The sequence below is a fragment of the Cyprinus carpio genome, chromosome B5 (assembly GCF_018340385.1).
Source record: "Cyprinus carpio isolate SPL01 chromosome B5, ASM1834038v1, whole genome shotgun sequence".
NCBI classification, from domain to species: domain Eukaryota; kingdom Metazoa; phylum Chordata; class Actinopteri; order Cypriniformes; family Cyprinidae; genus Cyprinus; species Cyprinus carpio.
The window spans coordinates 22,187,453-22,213,414 of NC_056601.1; the positions used below are offsets into that span (position 1 = coordinate 22,187,453).

The 25,962-nt window shown below is 35.2% G+C and overlaps 2 protein-coding genes across 3 annotated transcripts in view; both read right to left on the minus strand.

The window, feature by feature from the left end:
• The window catches only part of LOC109087834 (ras GTPase-activating protein 4-like), a 35,231-nt gene extending 17,936 nt beyond the window's left edge, over positions 1-17,295 (minus strand). The window contains exons 1-8 of one of the 2 annotated variants that reach the window (XM_042724926.1): positions 16,708-17,295; positions 16,526-16,633; positions 12,228-12,284; positions 10,661-10,774; positions 10,399-10,460; positions 4,027-4,159; positions 2,672-2,753; positions 2,445-2,582 (exon numbers count right to left, since the gene is read on the minus strand). In XM_042724926.1, coding sequence (XP_042580860.1) covers positions 2,445-2,582; positions 2,672-2,753; positions 4,027-4,159; positions 10,399-10,460; positions 10,661-10,774; positions 12,228-12,284; positions 16,526-16,633; positions 16,708-16,709 — 696 coding nt within the window. In that variant the 5' untranslated portion in view covers positions 16,710-17,295. Of the gene's footprint in view, positions 1-2,444; positions 2,583-2,671; positions 2,754-4,026; positions 4,160-10,398; positions 10,461-10,660; positions 10,775-12,227; positions 12,285-16,525 lie in introns of both variants that reach the window. The other variant, XM_042724927.1, reaches the window with a different exon arrangement.
• A 2,478-nt stretch (positions 17,296-19,773) lies between these two features.
• Positions 19,774-25,438, minus strand: LOC109087770 (uroplakin-3a-like). The gene is made up of 6 exons (XM_019101963.2): positions 24,899-25,438; positions 23,664-23,807; positions 23,276-23,510; positions 21,589-21,668; positions 21,359-21,488; positions 19,774-21,240 (listed from the first exon to the last, which is right to left on the minus strand). Exons 1-6 carry the CDS (start codon positions 25,092-25,094, stop codon positions 21,057-21,059), a joined length of 969 nt encoding a protein of 322 aa, XP_018957508.2. The 5' UTR covers positions 25,095-25,438; the 3' UTR covers positions 19,774-21,056.
• Between the last annotated feature and the right edge of the window lie 524 nt (positions 25,439-25,962).

Below are 25,962 nucleotides of genomic sequence, written 5' to 3' on the forward strand. Positions count from 1 at the left end.
TTCCCCGAGATTGGTTTGCAGTAATCGACCTGAAGGATGCGTACTTCATGTTTTGATCCTTCTGTGACACAGGCCATTCCTGCGGTTCACGTTCGAGGGACAAGTATTCCAGTACAAGTCCCTGTCACCCCGTGTCTTTACTAAAGTTGCGGAGGCGGTCCTCGTTCCCCTGAGAGAACAGGGCATTCGTGATCTCAACTACCTCAATGACTCGATAAGTTGTGCGAACACAGGGACTTGGTGCTCTCTGACCTCTGCCTGTTGGGCCTTTGGGTCAACTGGGAAAAGAGCGAACTCTCCCGGATGCAGAGATCACTTTTCTTGGTATGGAGTTGGATTTGGTCGAATAGACAGCACGCCTTATGCAGGAACGTGCTCAGTTGGTGTTGAACTGCCTGAATATGTTCAAGGGCAGGACAGAAGTCCCACTGAAACAGGCTCCTGGGGCATATGGCAGCTGCAGCGGTAGTTACGCCGCTGGGGCTGCTTCATATGAGAACCTTCCACCTTTAATCTTCCATATGCACCTAAATGGTTGTTCATGTGTGTAAGTGCTTCCGAAACATACTTTGGGAAGAATGGGGCTTCTGCAACGTTCCTGATCCAAGTGGAACAGGTACGTTTTCCCAGTGTTATCCAATCTCACTGAGTGGGTAGTGCTACGACAACATTGACTGGCCTTCTTTTTGCGAGCCCCGGCCTACACTGAAAAGGGGGCACAGGAGGCTCGCACTGGACACTAGAAGTTGCAGCATCCATGGCGCTTTGGTAGTGATTCCCAATTTGTCGGTCACCGACGTGACATCGAAAGTGACCGACTAAAAGGGAATGTCTCGGTTACTTATTGTAACCCTCGTTCCCTGAAGGAGGGAACGGAGACGTCATGTCCCGTCACCATGGCTGCTGTACCACTGCTGAGCAGCCGGGTCACCGGCTCGGCTCCCCAGCAAAAACCTGAGTATGCAGTGCAATGCATGCCAATGTGCATTGGCTCGTTTAGTTTATACTTGAAGTAGATTGGTCTCTCTAGTGAGATTCCCAATTCATCAGTCACCGACGTGAAATCTCCACTCCCTCCTTCAGGGAACGAGGGTTACATAATGTACCCGAGAAGTTATTGTCTCTCAAAAGAAAGAGTCAATTATGAAGTCATTTTTAAAACGAATCCCAAGACTTTATGTTGACGTCAACATGAAACATTAGCATATTGCCAACCTGAAAAAAACTTGAACGCGTTGTCTGAATAAAAATGCTAATTCATCCTTTGCCACTAGGTGCCACTTTTGAAGCAGTAAAATAGCGGTTTCCCTAGTAACGCTGTACACAAGCAGCACTGCAGTACCTCTAACACTGCTTTATCAGGCATTACTAGCATGATGATATTAAATCAATCAATCACCACAGATTAGCGTCATGCAAAGGAGGGGTTTGGAAAAATTAATTGTTGAGCAAATCGTTTGGGAGCAGTTGAGCAAATAAGTAAAATAAATGCATATTATAAGACAATGAAAGTGTTTTTTGACCTTGAATGCATGTCAACCTATTGTTGGGGACTCCCAAAACCAAAATATGAACCTTTCATAACCCATAATAGGGGCACTTTAATTCGAGTGATGAAGGATTTTGAGATATCTGACAGTAATCAGTGTTGAGTCCTAGTGTATGGTTAACCCTGCCTGTTTTAAATGTCTAACAGTTGAAAACATTCATTAGAAATGCAGAAAAAAATCAAAAAGTAATCAAATGTAATCAAATGTAATTACATTACTTTAATAAAGTAATTTAAATCTTATTACATTGTTTAACTGTTTGCTTATTTCATTTAAGTTGTTGTTCTAAATATAAAGAGGGCAAACGGAAATGACCCAAAACCATTTTTTTTTCAGTGTAGGTCTATTTGTATTGAGCCACGAACATGACATGTGGAAGAAAAAATGAATACCGTGGCCATGAATTAAGAACATTCCCACAACCTATTAATTCATGGCCATGTTTTAATAATTTGTTTCCTCATTCCCAATTGTTTCCTCCCACACACAAATCATGTGCAGTGCTCCACCATTTAAAGTAGCCTATATTATATATAAATAAACAAAATAAAAAAAAAAAAAACTTGGAATATAGTGCATGATATATGTTTTCTTCTGGGTTTTTTTTTTTTTTTTTTTGGACTATTAACTGTCATTGAATGGAAAAGAGCTGCATGACCATTTAAACGTTATACTTTTGTAATCCACGGAAAGTAGAGCACACTTATTTTGAACAATATGAGGGTGGAAAAATAATGACAGTTTATATTTTAAACACGCAATGTTGTACAAATTAAATGCTTTGTGATTCATTTTAAACTAAGACAAAGTTCAGCTTTAGAAAGGAAATCCTCTAAACCAGGAAATCCTCTAAACCAAATTTCTAAATGCTCAAGAAAATGTCTGTACAGTCACCTTTCCCAGAAAGTCGTTTCTGCTGACCAGATCCCAGTCCCACACCTCCACACTCAAAAGCCCAGTGTCAGAAAGCGTCTCATCCAGCTCAAACTCAAAACTCTCATTCCACCGTGGGTAACAGGACTTTTTAACCACCTGGAGGAAGCAGGGTCATGGTAATCAGTAACAGACAGACAGATCTAAGTGTGGCAGATGAAATCAGAAATATACAGACACATCCTTACCGCACTCTCATACGTTTTGCCATTGTATCTCACTCTGACAAAAGGATCAGAAGCCCCATTGCGATCCTTTTTTGCAAGATCTCTAGAAACAAAGCCGAAATACATAAAGCAATTAGACGCAAATCCAAATGTAGCCTATGAAGATAAAATCTCTGAATCCCCATTGAATGAATGCCTGATTCACACACACTGAGATGTTATTTTGTTTTTGATTCAAATTCTTTTAAATACATTGCCTAAATAGTATTTACACATCAAATGTGTATGCTAGAGTATCTTGTTCCATTTTTCACACGGTTTAATTCAGACAAGCATACCTTTGGCACTAAAATTCAGGGTTTTTGTGGCACTAGCCATGCTAAATGGCTTGCATTCTTTCACTGATGCAGATGAAACACTATTAAAATAAAATACTAAGGGAACACTTTAGTATATGGACCAATTTTCACTATTGGCATGCCTATTATTAACATATTGGCTGTTTATTAGTGCTTATAAAGCACATATCCTGCATGACCATATTCTAATCCTACCCAATACCTAAATTTAACAACTATCTTACTAATTAATAAACAGCAAATTTTGAGTTTATTGAGGCAAAAGTCATAGTTAATTGTTTGTTAATGGCATGAACTGGACCTTAAAATAAAGTGTGACCACCACGAAAAATACTGCCCTAAAATAAAACAAAAGAGTTTTCTATTCAACAGCATTAACATTTTGTCAGCATAGTATTTGAACTTGTATTTTGTGTTGATTTTGTACTGTTTATATATTTTAATATATAGTTAAGGCCAATTGTTGTATTGCATTTATCCTGCCTGAAAGCCTTAACAAGTAAATAGTGACACTTTATAATAAGGTCTTATTTGTTTACTTTAGTTAAAGCATTAGTTATGAACTAATTATGCCAAAATATATTTTTACAGCGTTTATTAACCTTTGTTAATGTTAGTTAATAAAATTAACTTATTAACTAATGTTAACAGATACAAATTTTGATTTAAAAATGTATTAGTAAATGTAAAAATTAACATTAACTAAGATTAATAAATGTTTGTTTTTTTTAAACACTACAAAGTTCATCTACTAGTTAGGTTTTTTTTTTTTTTTTGCATTCTAAATATTTCTTTTTCACATCCAAAATAACTAAAAGAATTGTACTAAAATAATTGTAAATGCAATCATTAAGGAACTGGAACTGCATAAAGGAATCAGAACCAGAACTGTTATATACTTTACAATTCCTGTCCATCGATTTATAAAATGGATATACCAATCATTAGAGATGCACGAAAACAAACAAATAACAAGTTTCTGCCACAAATCATTTGCTGCTCCTCACAGTTCCTCACCTTGCCTCTAGGACTTGGCAGCACAGTTTTCGTGGAATATCTCCATCTCCCAGCACCGAAATCTGGAGGTGAATCTCCCCTTGCACCTCCTCATCTGGGTCAATCTCTGTTAGGTTCATCCATCCATCTACACCTAAACAAAAAATGAAAAGAATATGAAAACGGAGAATTCATATATCTGTCATTGACGGTGATATGAATCATTTAGCAGGCAATCAAGTCATGGTAAGTTCAAGGACCCTAAAGCGATCTAGTTCACAGTGCCATAATGATACAGGAGCAGTATTATTATGGCTTCTATTGCTCCAAAACATTACTGTATACCTGCAAACACACCCATATGACCTGATGAGAAAGTCAGTAAACATACGCATGTAGGCCTACAGTTGGAATAAATGTAATATATCATGCCCCTCCTCAGTATCTCTGGCTTTAAGAGGCTTAGGGTAATAGAATTAATGGCCTTGCTGTAGTCTACAGAATAAGCTTATGGAAGACCAAAGGGTATTTACTGACATGTTAGCTGTTGATTAAATGTGCTCTCCAATCTCATTCTTAATTCAGCATATTCAAACTGTCACAATCAGTCATGTAACATACAAGGATGTACATTTCAGAGTTTTAGTGAAAGGGAAGGGATGTAGTGAATAATTACTTAAATAAAATGTGTGTAGAAATATGTATACAATTGACTATAATGTATAAAACAAGCCATACTGCATATTCATTTCTTTTCCACAAGTCCACCTAATGTTGGTATATAATAATCATAAAAGTAACTACTAACTTTCTTTGTGGTATAGGCATTTAAATTACTTAATCCAAAGTGACTTTTATGCTTTAATGACTGAGCTACAGGTACACATTGTGTCAATGCAATTTCAGTTGTCTGATCAATAAAAAAAAAAAAAATACAAATGTGTGTTATTTATCTTTTCACTTTAGCCTTGCATGCAAGAAATACTTTCCCCATGATTCTTTTCCATGTTTTAGGTAAATAGTAGCCATGTTGTACAAATTTATTCCTTCACTGAAGTTAATTTTAACTCTGTTAAATTGAAGGAATAAAATGTGGAAAAAAAATTAATGAAACGTGGCCATGATTGAACTAAAACAAGAGATTGAATTAATAAAACATGGCCACGAATTAGTCATGGGAATTAATTCTTCATTTGTGGCCATGATATCTATTTTTTCACATGTCATGTGTGGGGCTCCATACTTTAGGAAACTTCTGTATTTAGGAAATCAAGGGTAGCAGCCATGTTTAATATATTTCACTGAAAGACTGACTCAAGGACCATCAAACCACTCGGTCACTGGCTAGATCTTTTGGCTTTCCTGATGTGGACATGAGGCTTGTTTATTCCTGTGGCCTGATAAGCAGGTTTTCCTCTCAATTAGTATTCCAGTGTATCACTCGTCAAGGTCCATTTTCCTTTATTGCTCTGATGAGAAGCGCAAAAAGAAATTGTGCCTGCCAAGGAAAATCGTTCCATTTAGCTGAATGGAAATGACGTTTCTGCTGCTTTCAGTTTATTCTGTTGAACTGAACGTCATTATAGCTTCTGATTATGCATACATTTCACATATTTGTTTGAAGCTCAGATGTAATTTGTATCTTCAATATACCAGACAAAACTGCAAGAATTAAAAAGAGTGAGCGAGAGAGATGACCTTAAGCATTCCAGGAAAATACTATTTGTTGTTACTCTGTATTGCTCAAAAGAAATAAATTGAAAAGAAAATGGAATGCAAAATCACTATAATAGCCTGAAATAGTCCATTCTTCACTTCAATCATCCAACCACTAAACAATAAAAACATGACATTCATACAGACGAATTTGTACGCAAACAATCTTTTTAAAGTAAAGAACAGAACCAGGAAAAATAAGCTAAAGTAAACTAAATTTAACTAAACAGCTATTTTCTAGAAGCAATTTTTCTACTCATATAGTATTCATGCATTGGCATAGGAAACATTGGCTGACAGTTAAAGGTCTGCCTCATAAATATGTTCAAAAACAGTGGCCTGCCTACACACACACACACAGGGCCAACCTTTAAAGAGTCAAGGTCTCTGCTTCAAACAGATGCTGAGCCACTAGCCAAAGTCCTTTATAATAGCATGCATTCTTCCCTCATCTGCACATGCAGACTAAATGTATGTATGTACAGCTAGTGTGAAGTGTTCATTACTGGGGTCTTGCTACAATGCTTTGGGTGGCAATACTTTATTAAAACCACATTACAGACTTAATTTGACATGAATATCATTTGTTGATAGGGGTGTGCAATACCCCCCCCCCCCAAAAAAATGTATTTTTTATTTTATTGATAATGATATTTAGACAATATTTTGCTAAGTGTTTTTGTGCTGGTACTTTGGTTTAGGCTTATCATGGACAGATAATTCATGATGACTCAAAGCTTTTCATATTCTTCATATTCTGTGCGGAGGTTAATTCACAGCACAAAATTAACTTTTCCATTAAGAGGCAATTACTGCCCTATTTATTGAAATATAAAATGATTTACAACATGCAACGACACTTCAACTATGAAACAAAAACCAGTTGTAATGAGTAATGGTTCAACTCATTCATTCAAACAATTCATTCAAAACAGCTTATTCTTTCATAAAAGAAAGTATGATTTATACACCGTGTTGCTCAGAAATGTCCAGCAGTTCTGCTGTTTTTATTTAGAACAATTTTCATTTAGAAGGTGTTTTGTTTTTTGAGCGACATTCTCAACCATGTCAATTTTCACATCCTTAAAACAACATCACACACCCCTTTTAAACGGCTGCTTGAATAAAAAAAAAAAAAAAAAAAAAATCAACTGATCATTTTTTTCCACAAAAAAAATACAGGAGTAAAATTCAAGTGAAATGATTTTTCTTATATCTACTGTATCAGTGCTTTCACATTCTTCTTTATATCTCTATTCTAAGAATGTCATAATTAGAGTGTCTATGAAAACCTGCATAATAAGCCACCGTTCCCCTTTCAGCTAATTACACACCATCTCATGCTGCTATCGGTGTGGTTAGACTATGATTTGACTTATAGCTAACTTGAATGTTCACACCCTGTCAAACCAAGGGAAACTTGAGCGCGGGGCTATTTCTGTTCTCTGTAGAACGTGTCCTTTCACTAAATGCTATTTCAGAGGCCTTGGAGAGAAAGGTTATGTGAGGCCATTTGTTTGTTATAGCTGCAGAGAGAGTGAGGGTGAGAAGAGGACCAGCATAAAGAGTCATTTAAAAGTCAATGAAGGCTGACTTGAGTTACAGTTACTGTCAGATCTTCTACTTCTAGATAGATCTTAGAGATTTCTTGGCTCATTTTTATCATATCATGCCTGGTTAGGACATGTACCCCATTTAAATTTTAAGCTTTTGATAAAAGTCTCTCATGCTCACAAAGGCTGTATTTGATTGATTAAAAACACAGTAAAACAATTGTATTGTAAAACATTATTACAATTAAAAAACTTAAAATAGAACAATTTTCTATTTTAATTACTGCTCCAGATTTCAGTGTCAAATTGTCCTTTAGAAATCCTGTTAATATGCTGATTTGGTGCTCAATTATTATTAAAGATTATTAATATTGATATCAATGTTGAAAACAGTTTTTGCTGCATAACATTTTTGTGGAAACTGCAGGATTCTTTGATGAATAGAAAATTCAATGAAGAGCATTTATGTGCAATATAAATGTTTTGTAACATTATACATATCTTTACTGACACTTCAGTTCCATTTAATCCATCCTTGGTGGAAAAAAAGTATTCTTTTCCTTTCTTTTTTTTCATATTTACCGCAACTTTTTGAATGGTAGTGTATCGTGGCTTTCACACAAATAAATAAATAAAATTAGCCATCAAAAACTGTTTTCAACACTGATAATGCTAAGAAATGTTTCACAAAATTTGCATATTAGTGTTTTGAAGGGTCATGTGACACTGATCACTGGAGTAATGATGCTGAACATTGAGCTTTGCCATCACAGGAATAAAATTGTTTAATATATGTTATATATATATATATATATATATATATATATATATATATATATATATATATATATATATATATATGTAATCTCTGGCATTCTTTATCTGGTTCCCTACATTTTGTATGTGTGTGTGTGTGTGTGTGTGTATATTTTATATATTATATATATATATATATAATATATATATATATATATTATATAGATATATATATATATATATATATATATTATATATATATATATATATATATATATATATACACACATATACATATATATACATACACATACATATATACACATACATACAAAATGTAGGGAACCAGATAAAGAACTGTTGCGAGCCAGATTCGAACCAGCATTACCCACATGAGAAGCAAAGGTAAATATGCTGAGAAAGCTGCTGCAGTCCTGAAATGAGGCTAGGGTTGCTGGGCAACATTTAACGGGCTCTCGGTCGTGTTTAGGCTATTGTTAACACTAACAAGCTGAGCTGCATATCCAAACAATCATTATTATACACTATCTCTCTGAGACACCAACACAGTGAACTAAACAATGTTAATGAATGGTGTCATTTCGCTTTTCTATTCTATCACGGATGGCCTGCGTTGTGTGACTATTCATCAACACGTCACAGGGGGTACAAAGAGTGATGCTCTCTTCCATTTTGTGCCATGATAATGGATAACCCTGCCGTGTCCTTGCCCCTCAGGCACAACACACGAGTTGCAAGCCCAGACAACCACAATGACTCACCAGCGCCAATCTCAAAACACCACCTCACAGGAACCCCACTAAAATGTGTGGTCATAGTACACAAAGCAGTCCTACTACAGTTGATTTAAAGTCAGTTCATGCAGTTTTACTATTTTTCTCATAAGTATTTTTGTCTTGTTTTCAGAGTAAATAAATGGCATCTGCTTGAGAAACACTTGGTGCATACTGAAGAGAATATGGCTGTGACTCATTCCATTCCCTAGGTCTCTATGTTTTGAATCAGTATATTGCGAACATGAATTTGGGACACTGATGACTCAATTACCTGTGACACACGTATGAAGTCACACATTAAAACGCAGCTGGTATTATTAACAACATCCCTGTGCATCATGGAGTACGTTGGTGTACAAAAGTACATTGCTATGAAATGTATTTTATTTTCCTTCCATCTTCAGTGTCACATGATTCTTCAGAAATCATTGTAATGTGCTGATTCACCGCTCAAGAAACATTTCTTACTGTATGTTTATTAATGTTGAAAAACAGCTGCTTAATATGTTGTGTCACGATTCTTTAATGAATAGAAGGTTTAAAAAAAAAAACCAGCATTTGTTTGAAATAAGTCTTTGATGCATCCTTGCTCAATAAAAGTTAATTTCTTCTAATTAATTTCTCAATTTCAGGGGAAAAAACAACATACTGAACGGTAGTGTAACATGCATAATCACATTCACATATTAAAATGCTAAAACATAAAACATGCAGATCATAAATGAATTAACTATTAAATGAATTCCTTCAAATTCCTACATTGTGACTACTGTGTCATACATCTAAGTTTGAAGGACTGTTCCCCTTTAATGCACATTAGGAATGAAGATAATTACAAAATCAAAAAATAAAAATAAAGCTTTATTTATATACATTTTCACATTTGCACAACATCTGCACTGCTGATAAGTGACTAGAAGACAGCTGATAATCACTGATTTTGACTGTGCTTTCTGGGATGTTTTAGGAAGCCAATGTTGTTTGTCTTTTAATGTAAATCAAAAGACCACTACTGGGAAGTCGTGGCCTTATGGATAGAGAGTTTGACTCCTAACCCTAAGGTTGTGGGTTTGAGTCTCCGGCCGGCAATACCACGACTGAGGTGCCCTTGAGCAACGCACCGAACCCCCAACTGCTCCCCGGGCGCCGCAGCATAAATGGCTGCCCACTGCTCCGTTTGTGTGTTCACGGTGTGTGTGTGTTCACTGCTGTGTGTGTGCACTATGGATGGGTTACATGCAGAGCACGAATTCTGAGTATAGGTGATCAAACTTGGCTGTATGTCACTTCACTTCACATACTCAGAGTTGGGGGTTAATCTAATCCTTAAACTTACTTGAAGTTTGTGGTTTATCACAGTCAAATGGCTTTTAGTTTAAAGTCCACTTTTACGACCATATGACTACGGGTCTGACTTGATTATTTGTCACAACTTTCTTGCAACACTCGTCTTGCAGTCTCAATCTTGTTGACACTGAGAAATGCCTTGTTGGCTCTGGATATTGATTTCCCATTTCACCACAGCGATGAATAAAGGGTGTAAATACTCTCTAGGAAATACTCTCTCTTACCTTGAGGTTTAGCAGTGAGAAGCTCCTTACTGATTGACACCTTCCCAATGACATCATCTCGGCTGTGAACAGAACAGTTTTTCAGACAGCAGGTATCCATCAAGCAAACATAAGTTCTAAGCATGATTTGAATCACAGTTACACTGCTGTTAAATGTAATAAAGTTAATTGTATCAGCAGTTAAAAAAAGTAGTATTTTTACAGAAAAATATCACACTTCACCTTCAACCAAGTAAGTAGTATGATTAGTGTAGGTTCAGACCTGAGAGAGTCCTCATCCAGGACATAAAAAGACACTGTACGAAAGTAAGGAGGAAGATGGACGGTGTATTCTTCACCCCAAAATGGAGACAATGTCTTCCATATTGTTGCAGTCCTAAAAGATGAATGAAAAAACAAACAAACAAACAAACAAAATGATTACTCTGCACACAATGTAGGAAAAGTTCAAAATCATCCTGGTGTGTCTATAAATGAAAAATGTCATCCTCTGAAAGGTTGAACTTCAAAAAAAAAATTTTAACGACTAAAAAAAAAAAAAAAGAACGAACTAAAACTCAACAATTGAAATGAAGCAAAAATAACAAAATATAATTATTAGAAAAAAAATTAACTTAAAAAACTAAAATGAAATGCTGCATTGGCAACTAAATTAAATAATTAAAAATATAAAAAATGACTAAAACTGAAAAATAAAAGTTAAAAAGCTAAATAGAAATATTTAAAAAAAAAAAAAAAAAAAAAGCAAACGCACATGGCAAAATCAATACAATTTAAATTAAAATATTAATCTAAAAATAAAAGCTAACTGTAAATATTTAAATTGAAAAATACTATAATAACGTATAAATAATACTAAAACAACCCTGATCTTACTAGTATATTTAAACAATAACAAAACCAGACAGCAGTTTTATTTTAATCACAGTGATAGGCAGACAGGTGGTTCGCATAGAAATGTCCATATGTGATCGGAAAAGATTCACATTTTGTTAGTCTCTTAAGGCATATCGCATTTTCACTCTTGCAGCAACAGACTCACTAGGCTTATTTACCACAGTAATGATCCTGTGGAAACAAACATCAGACTACAATACATACTTAACATTTATTCACTTTCAGATTTGGTATTCCAGGGAAAGAATGTAAATGATTGACCCAAAAAATCACTGTGGCTCAGAAAACACTCACACTCTGTATCATTCACTGTTGATATCAATAGAGTGATTGTTAAACCTTTCAGTTCAGCTGGAAAATAATCTATTTTTATAGGCACTAGGAATAAAGTGAGTCACAAAAGAGATGGTGGAGTGAATAACAAATAAAGCAATGTAATAAACTTCATAAGTTCAGTTCAAAACTCTCACTGCTCTCATTGTGCTAGTAGTTCCTATCAGGGTTTTCATGCATATAAGATGGATTTTCATTTCTTCTACCTTCTACCTCCTACTCTTAATTCCACGTGGAGCACCAGCAATCAATATGCCCACACTGTACTTATGGTCACAGCATATATATTTTGCGTTTTGAACCTCCACCTCAGACTCCTCAAATCGTAGGTTTGTTTAGTGTGACCTTATATAGCTGCCAAATGTGGAGGTACACAAGCTCTGGTACAACCACACACCAATCTATGGAACAGCAGAGATTTCAATTATGTGGCACAAATGAAATTAGTTGTGCTTCACAGAAAATTTCATTTCTAACCTGTCTATTTTGTGATAATTGACTTATTATGGGCCGTATAGCAACGTGGACCAATATTAGCTCCCCAAAGACTGGGACTCAAACTGAAATGTCAGGAAAAAAAAATAAAAAATCATACCTACCGAATTATTGCCTCGTTATCAATTTTCACGATGCAGTATGGATCACTGCTTCCAGTTCTGCAAGTGAAATGAACAATAATGTTATTTCATACTGGCAATAGTTATTAATCTTATGATCACACATGATTGGTTTATGCAATCAAGAATTAATTACATGCTTATTATGAAGCTGTTCCTCTCACATCAACAAGGCATATTTAAATATACAAGATAATATACTTTTATGGTTTACAAGGTTAAATGAAAAAAAATTCTGTCTTCTTATACACTTCAAAAGTAATGTTTAATTATAACTATAGCCTCATTCCATAGAAGAACCTTTTCAAGTCCCACAAAGAATCTTCCTTTTTGGAGCTTTAAGGAAACCTATATGAAATAACTTATTAATCTTTTATTTCAAAGATTCGTTACCAATCCAACCATGATATTAATGAGATTCCAGAGGAAAGTCATTTATGGGCTCAAAGACTTTCCAAGATATGTTTAAAAATCTAGTTTAAAAACACATAGAAATGTAGTCTTTGTATTCATGTTGGTTATTATAGTTTTTTTTTCCCCTTTTAAAAATATCATTAATTAGTCATTCATAAATCATAAAGCTTTTGGAGAGCTGCTACACATGAGATTTTACAAACTGAACTAAGCTTGTCATAAATAGGTCAAATTATTTCATACTTTACGAGAATTGTTGATATTGGCACATAATTAGGAGGATCTTCAAGGGTCCTCTCTATTATAATAACTTCCTATTTTCTATGTTTTTCACAGTTTTTTTTTTTTTTTGGTCTCTTCCTATTACTTTATTGCTCACACAACATGACTTTGATTTGTAATAAAAAACAAAATAATATTTCACCAAAACTACTTCATGGACCATTTTCACCGACTGTGATGTGCTTCAACGATCATCTGCATCACATTTTTTATAACACTACTCTTTGTATTATATTATCTTTACATCAAATTACAATAAATAAATAAATAATTAATGCTGCTGTGAGGAAGTTTTCAATTCAGCAGCTATAGCAGCGACAGTAAATTTGATATGGTTCTCTCTTCTGACTAACATTATCAGTCTCTCTCTATTATTCCTCTTTTTGAAAGTCTAAGTTTTTCTTTGCTATTTGAGTAAATAGGAATGCAAAGATGTCCTATTTTTTGTCACATGAATAATACCTTTTTGCATCTATATAGTGGGCATTTCCAGTTTTTTAAAAATGACTCCTATTTTCATTTCGACATCCCACTGTCTGATAGGTGAGCATTTGATCATTACATGCCGTCTCAGAGCATGTGTAGAGATGTCTGTTGTCACTGGGAGGATATTGAAATTCCTCTGTGGAGGTAATGACAGCCCTTGGCAACTTTGGTGAGCTGTATGAGTATTTGCGTGTGCATGCGTGCGCGCGTGTGTGTGTGTGCTGAGGGAGAGGAGAATGAGTGCATCGTGTGGTGATTCATCTTCGCCTGTTGTTATCAGTGTAATGGGGAAACCTGTGGCTGTCAGAATCAGGTGCTACATCAAACAGCACTGTAGCTTGGCAGTTGAACCACATACTATCATCCTCAAGCCACCTGCAGGAGCAGGAGAGAGATGATGACAAAAGAAGGAAGAGGAGAGATTCCTTTCTCATTCTCTCTTCTTCTCTTATCTTCTGTAGCCATGATGTTCTGTTTGGGGACTTTGAGACCCCAGGGACATTTCATAAGTTAAACACATACTTGAAATTTAAAGTCAGCATGAAATGAAAATACACTATTTTGTAAATCCATCTTTAAAAAAAAGAATCTTTAAAATGTCATCAAAACTCAGCCTTTCAGTGGAAATGACAGACATATGTCAAACTCCTTCTAATCATTTAGTTCACTTAAACCCGGCCCTTCACAATAGACCACAAGTTCAAATTCATTTTTCAACAACATGGGATGAAACAAGCCCCCTGTTTTTTTTTCTTTTTTTCTAAAATCTGTTAAACTCGGATGCACATCACAATACATAAGAAAAGATCTGTCGCTATGTTCATTTCAACATGATCTTAAGTAACAGGTTGATATTTCTTAACTTTATGATAAAAATGCCACCTGACTCATTGGTTCAATTTTGGTAACACTTTACTTAAAGCATTTATATAAGGCATTATTAAAGTATTTCTCATTACCAATTGTAATAATACATTATAACACTGATCTATTCATTGTGAGACCTTAATATAATACATTTAAACATGACAAAGAACCAATTTCAGATGCAACAAGGTTTCTTCAAATGTTATAATGCATTTTAACTATGGTTACAATTATTCCTGAAAACATATAGTGCATTATTTACTACATTAACCATCTTAAAAACGTAAGTTGCTGAAAAACATATCGCAATGGCTTATACGATGTCACATGGATATCTCAGTCACACTTTATTTTAAGGTTCTTGCTATTAATAAACCATTAACTACTAAATATTTGTACAGAGTTTTAATATCTTATTAGCCAACAACCAAACGCAAAGCTTCCATGAAGAAAAAATGTTCCCAGCAAGCGAAATAGCATTTACCCGCAGTTGCAGTTACCCGGATGAGCATGTGTTATATTCGTTTTTACGGGTTGTTATCAGCGAATACCATACCTCAGAATGTGGTGACTGACCAATCAGAATCGAGTATTCCACAGAGCCGTGTAATAAAATATAATCACATAATTTAATAATAAATAAATTATTGTTTTTGTTATTTTACATCCAAGTTGATATATCATTACAAAAATTATAAACAAAAAATGATGATGACTGACAACAATATCTAGTTGGCCTATCTGATTGCATTCTCTACTGATGATCTTGTAAATGTCCCAATCAAGGAACATTTATCTCAGAAAACAAGTGCTCAAATTTCCTGTGCCTGGGTGCTGATTGCTCACCGCCTGCTTGATTATAATGAGCTCACCTAAACAGTTCAGAATATACAAGCTAATCTTTCCAGAACCTTGCAATCATTTAAAGAAAAATCCGGTGAAATCCAAAAAGGTGCGTACTCTTTACCAAAGGTCACCCAGGTCCTATGTAAATAAAGCATGTTTGTAGAGAACGTGTACAATCTGCCATTGTGCACTTTTGCCAGCGTCACCACCACAGTGTAAATGCAAACACTCCATGCAACATCTGCTCCTGCAGTTCGGCCCACCAACTAAACAGCTCCGCAAATTTGATAAGTGACTACTTATTTAATCTAATCATACAAGGAAGTGGAATCAGTAACTCAGGAAGAGAAGGGCAGCGAATCACATGTTCCTCACACTGACATGAACACAGTGCTGAAATGTTAATATAGATGACCTTACTAACCAATAAAGTCATTTCCTCACAGAATGTGGGAGAGCTGTCCTTTCCACAAATAGAAACATATAAACCGTTGTCATCTGGGCTAATGTTGTAAAATCATAACCATGTGAGTTTCCAACCTCATGCCAGACAAAGAAAACACTGAGCTGAGCACCAAATGAATTTGGGTTATTCACAATGGAATGCTGCCAAAGTGCCAATTCTGAACAGGGAACCAATTAACAAGCTTATTTTATTTATAATGCTCATTAAGGGTTTGAAAAGAGCTTTGAAAAAAAATAATAAAGTGTAAAATATCTGAATATAATTAAACTGACTGAATCTGATGGCATGGTGTGATTGATATACTGATGAATATTATCTGATGATTAAGAGAAATGCATTATATTTTTTATGTTATGTATTTCACTATACAGGCGGCATCTGTGCCAAAAGTGAACAAACTGCACAATAAAACAGCTTTTAAACTTTCATTCATCAGTTTATCATCTGTTCCACACATACAGGCTATGATTTTCAATGTCTCCAAAAAAATACAAAATAACTGAAACATTCATTTAGAAATATTTATAACTTCATATTTATATGATAATGCTCGTATTATAAAGATAATATGTGTATCACTTGTAGATGCATTTTCATTTATTTGTGTTTCAAATACAGATATATAGGCTATTTGTTCATGTTTATGATTAATATGCCAGGACGTTTTTTTTTTAATCAATTCATAAACAGCATTTGTTTTATCATGTAATCCATTGTTAAAAAAAAAAAAAAAAAAACAGCATGATTATATATTTTTCTTTCTTACTGGTACTATATGTAGCTAAAATATATATATGATATATCTGTCAAATCCCATACTGCTTTCAGTTTCTTTATCATCATGTATACTGAACACGTCTTCCAACATATTTCTGTGCAATTCATCTTATAATTATCATATAAAGTCATCGGCACTTACATGTCCTTGATTGGCAGGTTCTTTCCTTCCACAATCCTGATGAATAGTGTGCTTCGTTTAGCCATGCTGTCATTCAGAGAATATATCACGCGCCGACACTTCTTATTCCTTCAGTAACACGCATGTTTATAAGCATTGCACATATGGCAAATAAACTGTTCTATCAATAAAGCTTGTCATACATAACGCTGTACTGAGAAGCAGCACCGCCGATCGGTCCAGCGGTCGTCCACACAATCCACGCGTTAGACACGGGTGGGTTTGATCTCTGTGGGTTGTTTGTAGGAGGAGTGACTGACTGGATCACACACTTGAAGAGAGAAGGTATTAAACAGACGCGACGCGACAAAACTACAACGCTCCCTTTAGAATCAACACTACTAGGTTATAAACAACAAGACAAGTGCGCGACTGTATGGGCGGCTTTGTTGAATGTTATAGCTACTTTTGTTGCGTCGCGTCAAGTGGAGACGAGGTGTGGCGCGACGCGACGCGTGAAATTAATTCTAAGCGTTAGGGGAAAAGGAGTCATTTCTTAACCCTCAAGATTAACAAGAACTTACATAGCTGAGATAAACAAACAGTGGTGTTGATAGACTACTGAATACTAAACACTAGGTCACACTCTTTACTCCAGTAAATATTTCTCAGCGTTGGTTCATTTTTTGTATCGATTGTATCTTGAAGGGCTGGCTACAGAAACCAGTTGAACATTTCCAGCGTTATTATTGTCTAAAACTCAATTCCTGGAGGGCCACAGCTCTGCACAGTCCAGCCCTAATCAAACACACCTGATCCAGCTAATCAAGGTCTTCAGGATCACTAGAAACATATAGAACACATATAGAACACGAGTGTATCTGACAACTGCCCTAATAAAAATGAGACAACCTGCCCTGACTTGACATTTACAGTTCATCTTTTGAGTTTAAATCTAGTATATTCATTATATAGCCTAGCTGACAATTGTCTGAATGTATGTCAGTGTGTTTTATTGTGTTGGTTAGCCAACGATATGATGATATTGGAGGGCATAATTCAGAAGAAAAAAAAATGCCCTAATTTAAGAGGGTTTTGAAATAGACATTTGAAACCAAAACAGGAACACACATTTTGATTTCTTTCTTTTACCACCTGTCTTTTATTATGTATCTTATATGGTTCCTGAAGAACCTTTAACATTCATGGAACCATTCCGTTATTAGATTATTACAATGTTTTTCAGACTATAAGAAAAAAAAAAAAAGGTTATTTTAAGAACTGTTCACCGAAAAGTTTCTTTAGAGAACCCATACTGGGTTTTTTATGACATCACTATGGAAACCCCCTATTTGAACCTTTATTTTTAAGAGTTTATTTGAGTGCAGCTCTCGTATTTCTTTAATTAAAATCTTTATAGAGGCATTGCTAGACCCTTTTTTTTTGGCTCAAGCCTCTGTGAAATGCTAAAGTGCTTTTTTAATGATTATGTATACATATCATTTAGTGTTAAAAAAGCAGAAGAGAAAATGTTGCGTTCAAAATAGTGATTCAGAACATAAGAGAGCTGTAAGTGTAATATGGCTTTGTACTTCCTTTTCACACATGTATTAAAGCTTAACACAAGTTATTTTGACCGATAAGCTCATGATCTGACCAAGTATTCCCAGTCTGCCATCGTAATGGAAAGACACTTCACTTTAACCAAAATGACTCACATAAAAACAAAAATAGCGAAGCTGAAAGAAAATATCTTTCTAGCTGTTTTTGAAGGCTGACAGCTTCACTAAATGCACACAGCTGAATAAACAAGGTGGAAAACTGAACGACTCCGTGATTATGGTCTTTGGAGGAAATCAAAGCAGAGACTCTCATATAATGTCAGCACTCACATATTCTGATATGCACAAGTGCTGTCAACATGAGCAGGTGGAAGATCAGGAAGTGTTCCTTTATCATAGAAAAAGGAAGGTGATTCACTGAGAAATCACAACATAGTTCCATTCCAGACGGAGATAAATAAACTGACCAAAATGAAAGGGAAGTTCGCACAATAGTCTTGATTCAAAAACATTCTCAAACATGGTAAAATGTTGGAGAATGTTGTATAGGCTCCAGTGAAGTTTTCCTTGAAATTATATGTTTATACAAAATAAAGGCGAAGCAGAGGCCACGTAATTCAAGCATGTGAGTGTGGGCACGGCTGACTCATTGATCCAGGAATACAGACGCACCTTTAGAGCTGTGACCAGAGGAGGGGATACGCTGTGTGGGCTTCTTGTGACTCACCAGTCTATCAAAGAGTTACCCGGCGCAGCCCTGTTTTTAGATATAAAGTGTGTGTGTGTGGGTGTGGGTGTGGGTGTGGGTGTGGGTGTGAATGTGAGTCGCCGTTTAGCAGAGGCTTTTCATCTGGAATATGAGGATATCCCATGTTTTTGCATATTATTTCAAGTAACACTTTACAATAAGCTCCCATTAATTAACAATTACAAACATTAAATGAGCAGTATATTTGTTACAGTATTTATTAATCCTTATCACATTAGTTAATAGGCTATGTGTTATGTAAGTTAGTGTTAAAGGAGTAGTTCACCCAAAAATGAGAATTTTCTGAAAATTGACTGACCCTTAGGCCATCCAAGAAGTAAATAACTCAATTAACCTATCATAAAATAAAAGGAGAAATTTAGAATTATGATTTTCATTATTATTATTATCGTTTAGGAAATGTTGCAGTTGCTCATCAGTGGATCCTCTGCAGTGAATGGGTGCCGTCAGAATAAGAGTCTAAACAGCTGATAAAAAACATCATGTGGTCTACAATAATCCAGATGACTCCAGGCCATCAGCTAAGGTTTTGTACAGCGAAAAACTGAATGTTTGTAATAGATTCATCATGTTTTAACTTGAAATTTAATTTCTGGCTAAAATATGAATCCTCTCAATATTGCTTTGTCCAGTGAACAGTCATCTAGTCTGAATCAGAAGAGAAACATGATTACAAACATGATGTTTTTATCAGCTGTTTGGACTCTCATTCTGACGGCACCCATTCACTGCAGAGGATCCATTAGTGAGCAAGTGATGTTAAAAGTCATTATAAAATGTATTATGGTGTGGCGATTTCATATGAATTTGTACTTTGCAACTTGTACGAAAACGTAAGCATGAAGCCCAAGAATAAATCTGACCATCAATGGGGCATAAGCAGTTAGTACAAAAACATACAAATGAACTTGGCAAATGACTCCTATTCACCTCTTATTCCTTTTATTCACCAAAAATTAAAATAGTTGCAAATTGCCATGAAAGTGTGTTGCATGGATGTATGACTTGACTTTTTAAGATATAGAAAGTAGTGCAATTACCCAGACAATAAAAGTGGATTATGTCCAAAATAAGCAAATAATAATCAGATTTTATATTTTCCAAAGGTGGAATTTGAAGGCTTCACTCCCAATATTACAACTGTTCCAAGAGCTTAATTAAGCCTAAAAACTAACCGAAGGCTTAAATTTAAGGCAGCATTATAAATAAACTTTTACTTCATTCAATACTGAGTAGTACCAACAAAAAGAGTCATTAAAATGAGTTACCCAGTATTTGTGTGTGCTTTTTTATTTTTATGCTTGTTAGAGTATCATTAAACTTTACTCACTTATGAGGTTGTATCACAGTTAGGATACTTCCTTAGAAGTTGACTGTATAGGCTAATTATTAAACATGCAGATTTTATTAAGTGCATTGTCTTAACTGAGAAACTACATGGAACGGCTGTACATTTGACTGTACTCCCAGACTGTTTAAGCAAGATTTCTGCATAAAACGTGATTAACAATCATAAAAAAACTGAAAACACCTGTAATATAAGTAAATTCTTAACATTTTAACCTAAAGCTCTAACTTAAACTTCATAACATTTTAACCTAAATGATTAAAGACCAGGGTAACTGCTTTGTATACATTTAGCACATACACAGCCGACAAAGATTAAAATGACTTATAAAACCACTAACCAAGAGAATGATGACTAATCATGATTAAACATGGAAAAGAAAGAAAAAAGAGAAAGTTTTAAGAATATCAATAATACAAAATATCCAGTATAAAAGAAACAAATTCACCTGGTTGGTTGATAAAGGGTTATTTAGACCTATTTGACCCCTAAGACAAGAAAGCAGCTACTAAATATTACAGTAAGACTGTCACCCTGCCACATATTTCCTACTAAACAGCTCCATCTAGTGAATTTGCATGTTGTAGTCAGTGTAGTGCAGTTCTGTTCCATCTGTTCCTTTGATCACAAACAATACTGATGTCACAAGAGTTTACAAAAAGCTGGAAGATGATGACTGAAAAGTAGCTTTTAGCACAACCATTCTGGTTTGATACTACACAAGAAACATTTGAAACATAGAGTTGATGGGTTAACTTCAAGTTTACTTCCTGTCCTCTATTTTGCCTCGTATCTAACAATGAAAGAGAAAATGCTGCAAAGTAGTTTGCCGTCCCCTGGAATATGCAGTGCAGTGATGGTGTCTTTGGGAGCTCACAGCTTTCGTGCACCGTTCTTGGGCAGAGTGGATGATGTGGAGTAATTTTTCAAGTCCGACTGGTAAGCTGGGTTGTCGTAGGGGTGCACACGCTCCTTTAGGTTGTGGGTGTCATAGCGGGGGATACGGATTGAGTTCATGACTGAGATTTGCTTACCGTCTTTCTTTGTAGGCCTACAGCTGGATAGACAAGATTCAGTCATATGTTAAAAAAACGAATTACATTTGGACAATTAAGGAATGATATATGGATATATCATATATGTACACAAGTGTGATTTAAGTGTAATTTACTCACCAGGTTACACATAACATGATGAGGAAAAGAAGTAAAAGCAGAGCTGCAGCCACACATAGGATGGTAGTAATGACAACCATAGCACCAGATCTCGCACTCAGACCGTCATAAATAGTTTGAAGGGGTAGTACTGTATGAATAGATTGTTTAGATATCTATTAACTCCAACAGTTATTAGGATGACTCCAATATTATTTAGCAATAGTTCAGGATTTTATATGAATTCTTACGTTTGGGAAGAGTAATGTTGCCAGACCAGTTTGACGAATTAACAAGAGTCCTATTAGCATCGATTAGAAGATACTTGAAACTGTAAGAAAAAAATAGTTTCAATACATTAAAAGCAAACTCAAATCTAGTGTTTAGGAAGCTACTTTGAAACTGCAATCAAGACTCCTTTTGACCATGTAAAGTCATTTTAAAAATCTTTTAAAATAAAAAACTATCCAATGATTCAGATAACAATCTCCTTTAAGGACATCATTAGAGAAGAATACCGGCATTTGAATGGTATTATATTTTTGTGAAGAATCTTACATATGTCTGTGCATTAGATGTGGGGATTTTCAGTAACTCTTTCTGCAGGTTACATCGTTACACCAGTAGGTGGCGACAAGTGTTTGTTTTTATGAGTGAATGATTCAGTGATTCCGATTGGTTCAAATGTACTGATTAATTCAGGAATGAATAGAACTGCTGTGTGTTGCTCAGAAATGTGCAAAAGTTGACTGAGCTTTCAACAATTTTTTTTGTTTAAAGGAGAAAAAACTAAGTAAATGTCAATATTGTGTCTAAATCGAATAAATTTCTTATTTATTTAGCTGTTGTGTAAAAGAAATCTTATATTTGCAATTGTGCACCTGAATAACATCACAGACATGCTGATATTTAGCAATGGCTTTCTTGTTCGTGTGATATTGCTCAAATAAATAGTTGATCAATTTATCAACATATTAACATTATTATTAACATATTATTGATTAAATGGTTTGGATTTTTAAAGGTGTGGTCAGTTTTGCATGAGGGCAAAATATTTCCTCAGTCAGTTTTTGTTTGGGTTCGAGTTTGTCTTGCAAATTCACATCATGTCAACAGAAAACTGTTTGTTTTAAAGTGATTTCTGTGTGAGCATTAAAGGGATAGTTCAACCAAAAATGCTAATTCTGTCATTAATTACTCACCCTCATGTTGTTCCAAACCCGTAAGACCTTCGTTCATCTTCGGAACACAAATTAAGATATTTTTTATGAAATCTGAGAGCTTTCTGACCCACAATAGACAGCAACACAACTGACACGTTAAAGGCCCAGAAAGGTAGTAAGGACATCGTTAAAATAGTCCATGTGACATCAGTGGCTCAACCTTGACGATTTGCAAAACAAAACAAAAATTACAACACGTGTTGTGGTACTCTCATGAACGTGCGGTAAAGACTGACTACTGCGAAGAAATTTTTAAGTTCATAATTTTTTTCTTTGCCCACAAGAAGTGTTCTTGTAGCTTCATAAAAGTATGTTTGAAGCACTGATGTCACATGGACTATTTTAACAATGTCTTTACTTGAACAATGTCTTTACTTGAACGTGTCAGTTGCGTTGCTGTCTATGCAGGGTCAGAATGCTCTCTGATTTTTGTTTTTTTGCTTGCAAAATTTCACTAAAATTTAACTAACGGTGGTGGACATTTTATGCAATTGTTCATTGTGTTTTGTAAGCGCTATGCACTGTAGTTCAGCTAAATGTAGCTATCTAATGACCACTTGGAATCAAAATGAGAGTTCTGTTTGCTTGTGTTATCTTAAAAAGGCAGAGTCAGAGTCAACACAATTGTCCTATGAGTTTTTAGAATGGCAGATTTGGAACTTTGTCTTAAATTATTTCTTCCATTCATGTTGCACAATCCATTAAAAGGTCCTACCAAATGGTGGATCCATCAGGTAATACTCCGTTACAGTTGACGCCACTACAAATCCCATCAGCGCCGACTACGAAGTAGCGATCATTGGGGTACTGATTACAGGGGAAGTCTGACAGAAGTCCAACTCTGGTCAGAAAGAAGTTGTTTGATGATGGGTTGAATGCTGTTGGGTAGGGTGACAAGCTGAGGATGTTGGTAGTTGAGCTGTTTACTAGAGCATCAAAGGTGCCGTTTGCTAAAAGTGAAAGAGGGTTGATAATGCAAGCAGATGGGAGAATTTGCATCAGATTTTTAGCCTCTTATCTCAATATGTGGCTGCATTTATTTGATCAAATACATAAAAGAGCAATATTGCAAAATATTATTACAATTTCTAAAGATGTTTTACCTGAGCACAGCCCAGCCACAAGCCATATCTCACAGCCAGGGCATGGCTGATTAAATACACAATACGGCTGCTTCAGTATCACTGTATTACTGGTGACCTTGGCTAGGAAAGCATTAGATGTAAGCTCAGGCTGGAATATCTGACCTGTAGACAGAGGAAAAACTTTGAAGAGCCAGTTTTAAAGTGACCTCATTGTTCCAACATGATCCCCATTTAAGTCTGTCACAGAATAATAGCAGGTTCAGTCTGATTCACATGCACCTGTCCTAGGGAAAAAAGGATTGTGTAACACCTACCAACCCTAAATGCTGTAACTGCAGAGCTACAGGTGTATTGATGGAAAACTGGCCACAAAACATACAGGCTCAGCCTTATCTACTAGTGTGTGTTTCCCTCGAGTCTCGATATACTGTAGATTCTCTAGTATGAACATGACTTATGAAAGGCATCGTTGTATCTGTATTCATCTCTGTAGTAGGTCATTTAAAAAATGTGATGAGTGTGACATCCTATGACATACTTCTAATTATTGACTCAGTGAGCTGTTTCACCTATTTATAACAAATACGATGAAATAATAGCTTAAAAAATAACCCCTTTCAAAATTTAAATATGTTTGATTCTTAACGAGGATTTTTACTTTAAAATATTAACATATTCTTTTTCTTATGTATATACAGTATATATATATATATATATATATATATATATATATATATCTATATATATATATTATATATACACACACACACACACACACACACACACACAAACACTTTCATATAGAAACATAAATAAAGAGAGAGAGAGAAAATGTACATAATGAATGGACATGCATAGACATTATATAAGAGCCATAGACAGCGGGCCTTTAGTACAAATCTTTAATAAGATTTCATGAACTATCTTACTCATTTGTTCATAAAAGTCGCCAGGGTATTTTTGCTGAACGGAAGGAAGATGTTTAGCTTGTTAATCTGTAATCATCTTTGTCCGACATCCAACATCTAATCCAACATGATGAAAATTTAATGAGACATTTGTGTACACTTTACTGTCTTTAATGAGCTATTACCTGAGAAAGCCTCTCTCCATTTAAACTGAAGAATAAGGCAAACAATGCAATTAAAATTTAACTGAAGTGCATTTGTGATATAATGCAGAAACCAGATCTCTATAGTAACCTCCATCTAAAAAAGAACAAACATTGATAATTAAGGCTAAAATGCACTTGCCTTCTCCAGTCCACATCCAGATAGACATCAGTGACATCAAACTGATCACTGTGTTTGTCTTCATCTTGTAACAAGGATGCAGATAGATTCTGGAGTAGAAGTCAACCTGGCCGGTGTCTGTGCTCAGTAATATGCCTGGCAGATATGAATCAACTCTTATAAGAAGAAGCTGAAGGGAGGGGAGAGAGTTTTTCATGAGGGTGTGTGAATCCCAGGTAAAAACTGGGCGGTGCTTTGGACATAAGAAATGCTTTGAAATTCCAAAGTCTGACTGTTGCTACTTTGTAAGCTGTGAAAAATGCTTAAATCATGTTAAAACACTTTTTGCCTTAATCTTATAGCACAGAACACGTTTTCGTTGCCCATGCCACAATTACAATGTCAAGGCGGCCAAAGTCGCAACATGTGATCAAACTATCTGACGCTTAAAATGGAAAATGAAGCAAACGTTTGTTTGAATGACTAATGTTAAAGTCAACAAACCCTCCACATACCGGTGACTTAATTCCCACCAAACAGGCACATGACTGGAGTTGATATAACATCAAAAAAAGAGGTGTGGAGTTTATTCATACAATATATCAATAATCCTTGATTCCTAGTTTCTTTAGGGAGGTGTTACATAATAATTAATAATGTAATATGCATCAAAATGTTTCGTTTTTGATTTACCCCATTATATTGGTTTTCTAGGACAAACTAGGCTGTATGTTTTGCAGCTGTCTGAAGTGTTTGTGATCAAATAATCAAAATTGTGTTTGTGTTCAGCTTAACCCGACCTGCTTAGACATGAAGCAAATTTACCGCTATTTATAGGTATAAATTACTGACATTTGCTCTGTAACTTTCTCTCTCTCTGTGTGAACAAGTAAAATTCAGAATTCATATTATTTGCAAAGACTGGACGGGTGAGTTGAAATAGTGACGTAGTAGTAAAACAACATCCAGAATCCCATTGTGGTGAATCAGACTATGAACTAGAGCTATTAACAGTATTTTCCAAATGGTAACACAGGGTGGAGAGAATTATGCTGTTTTTTTGCTTCATAGGAATGTGGTACACA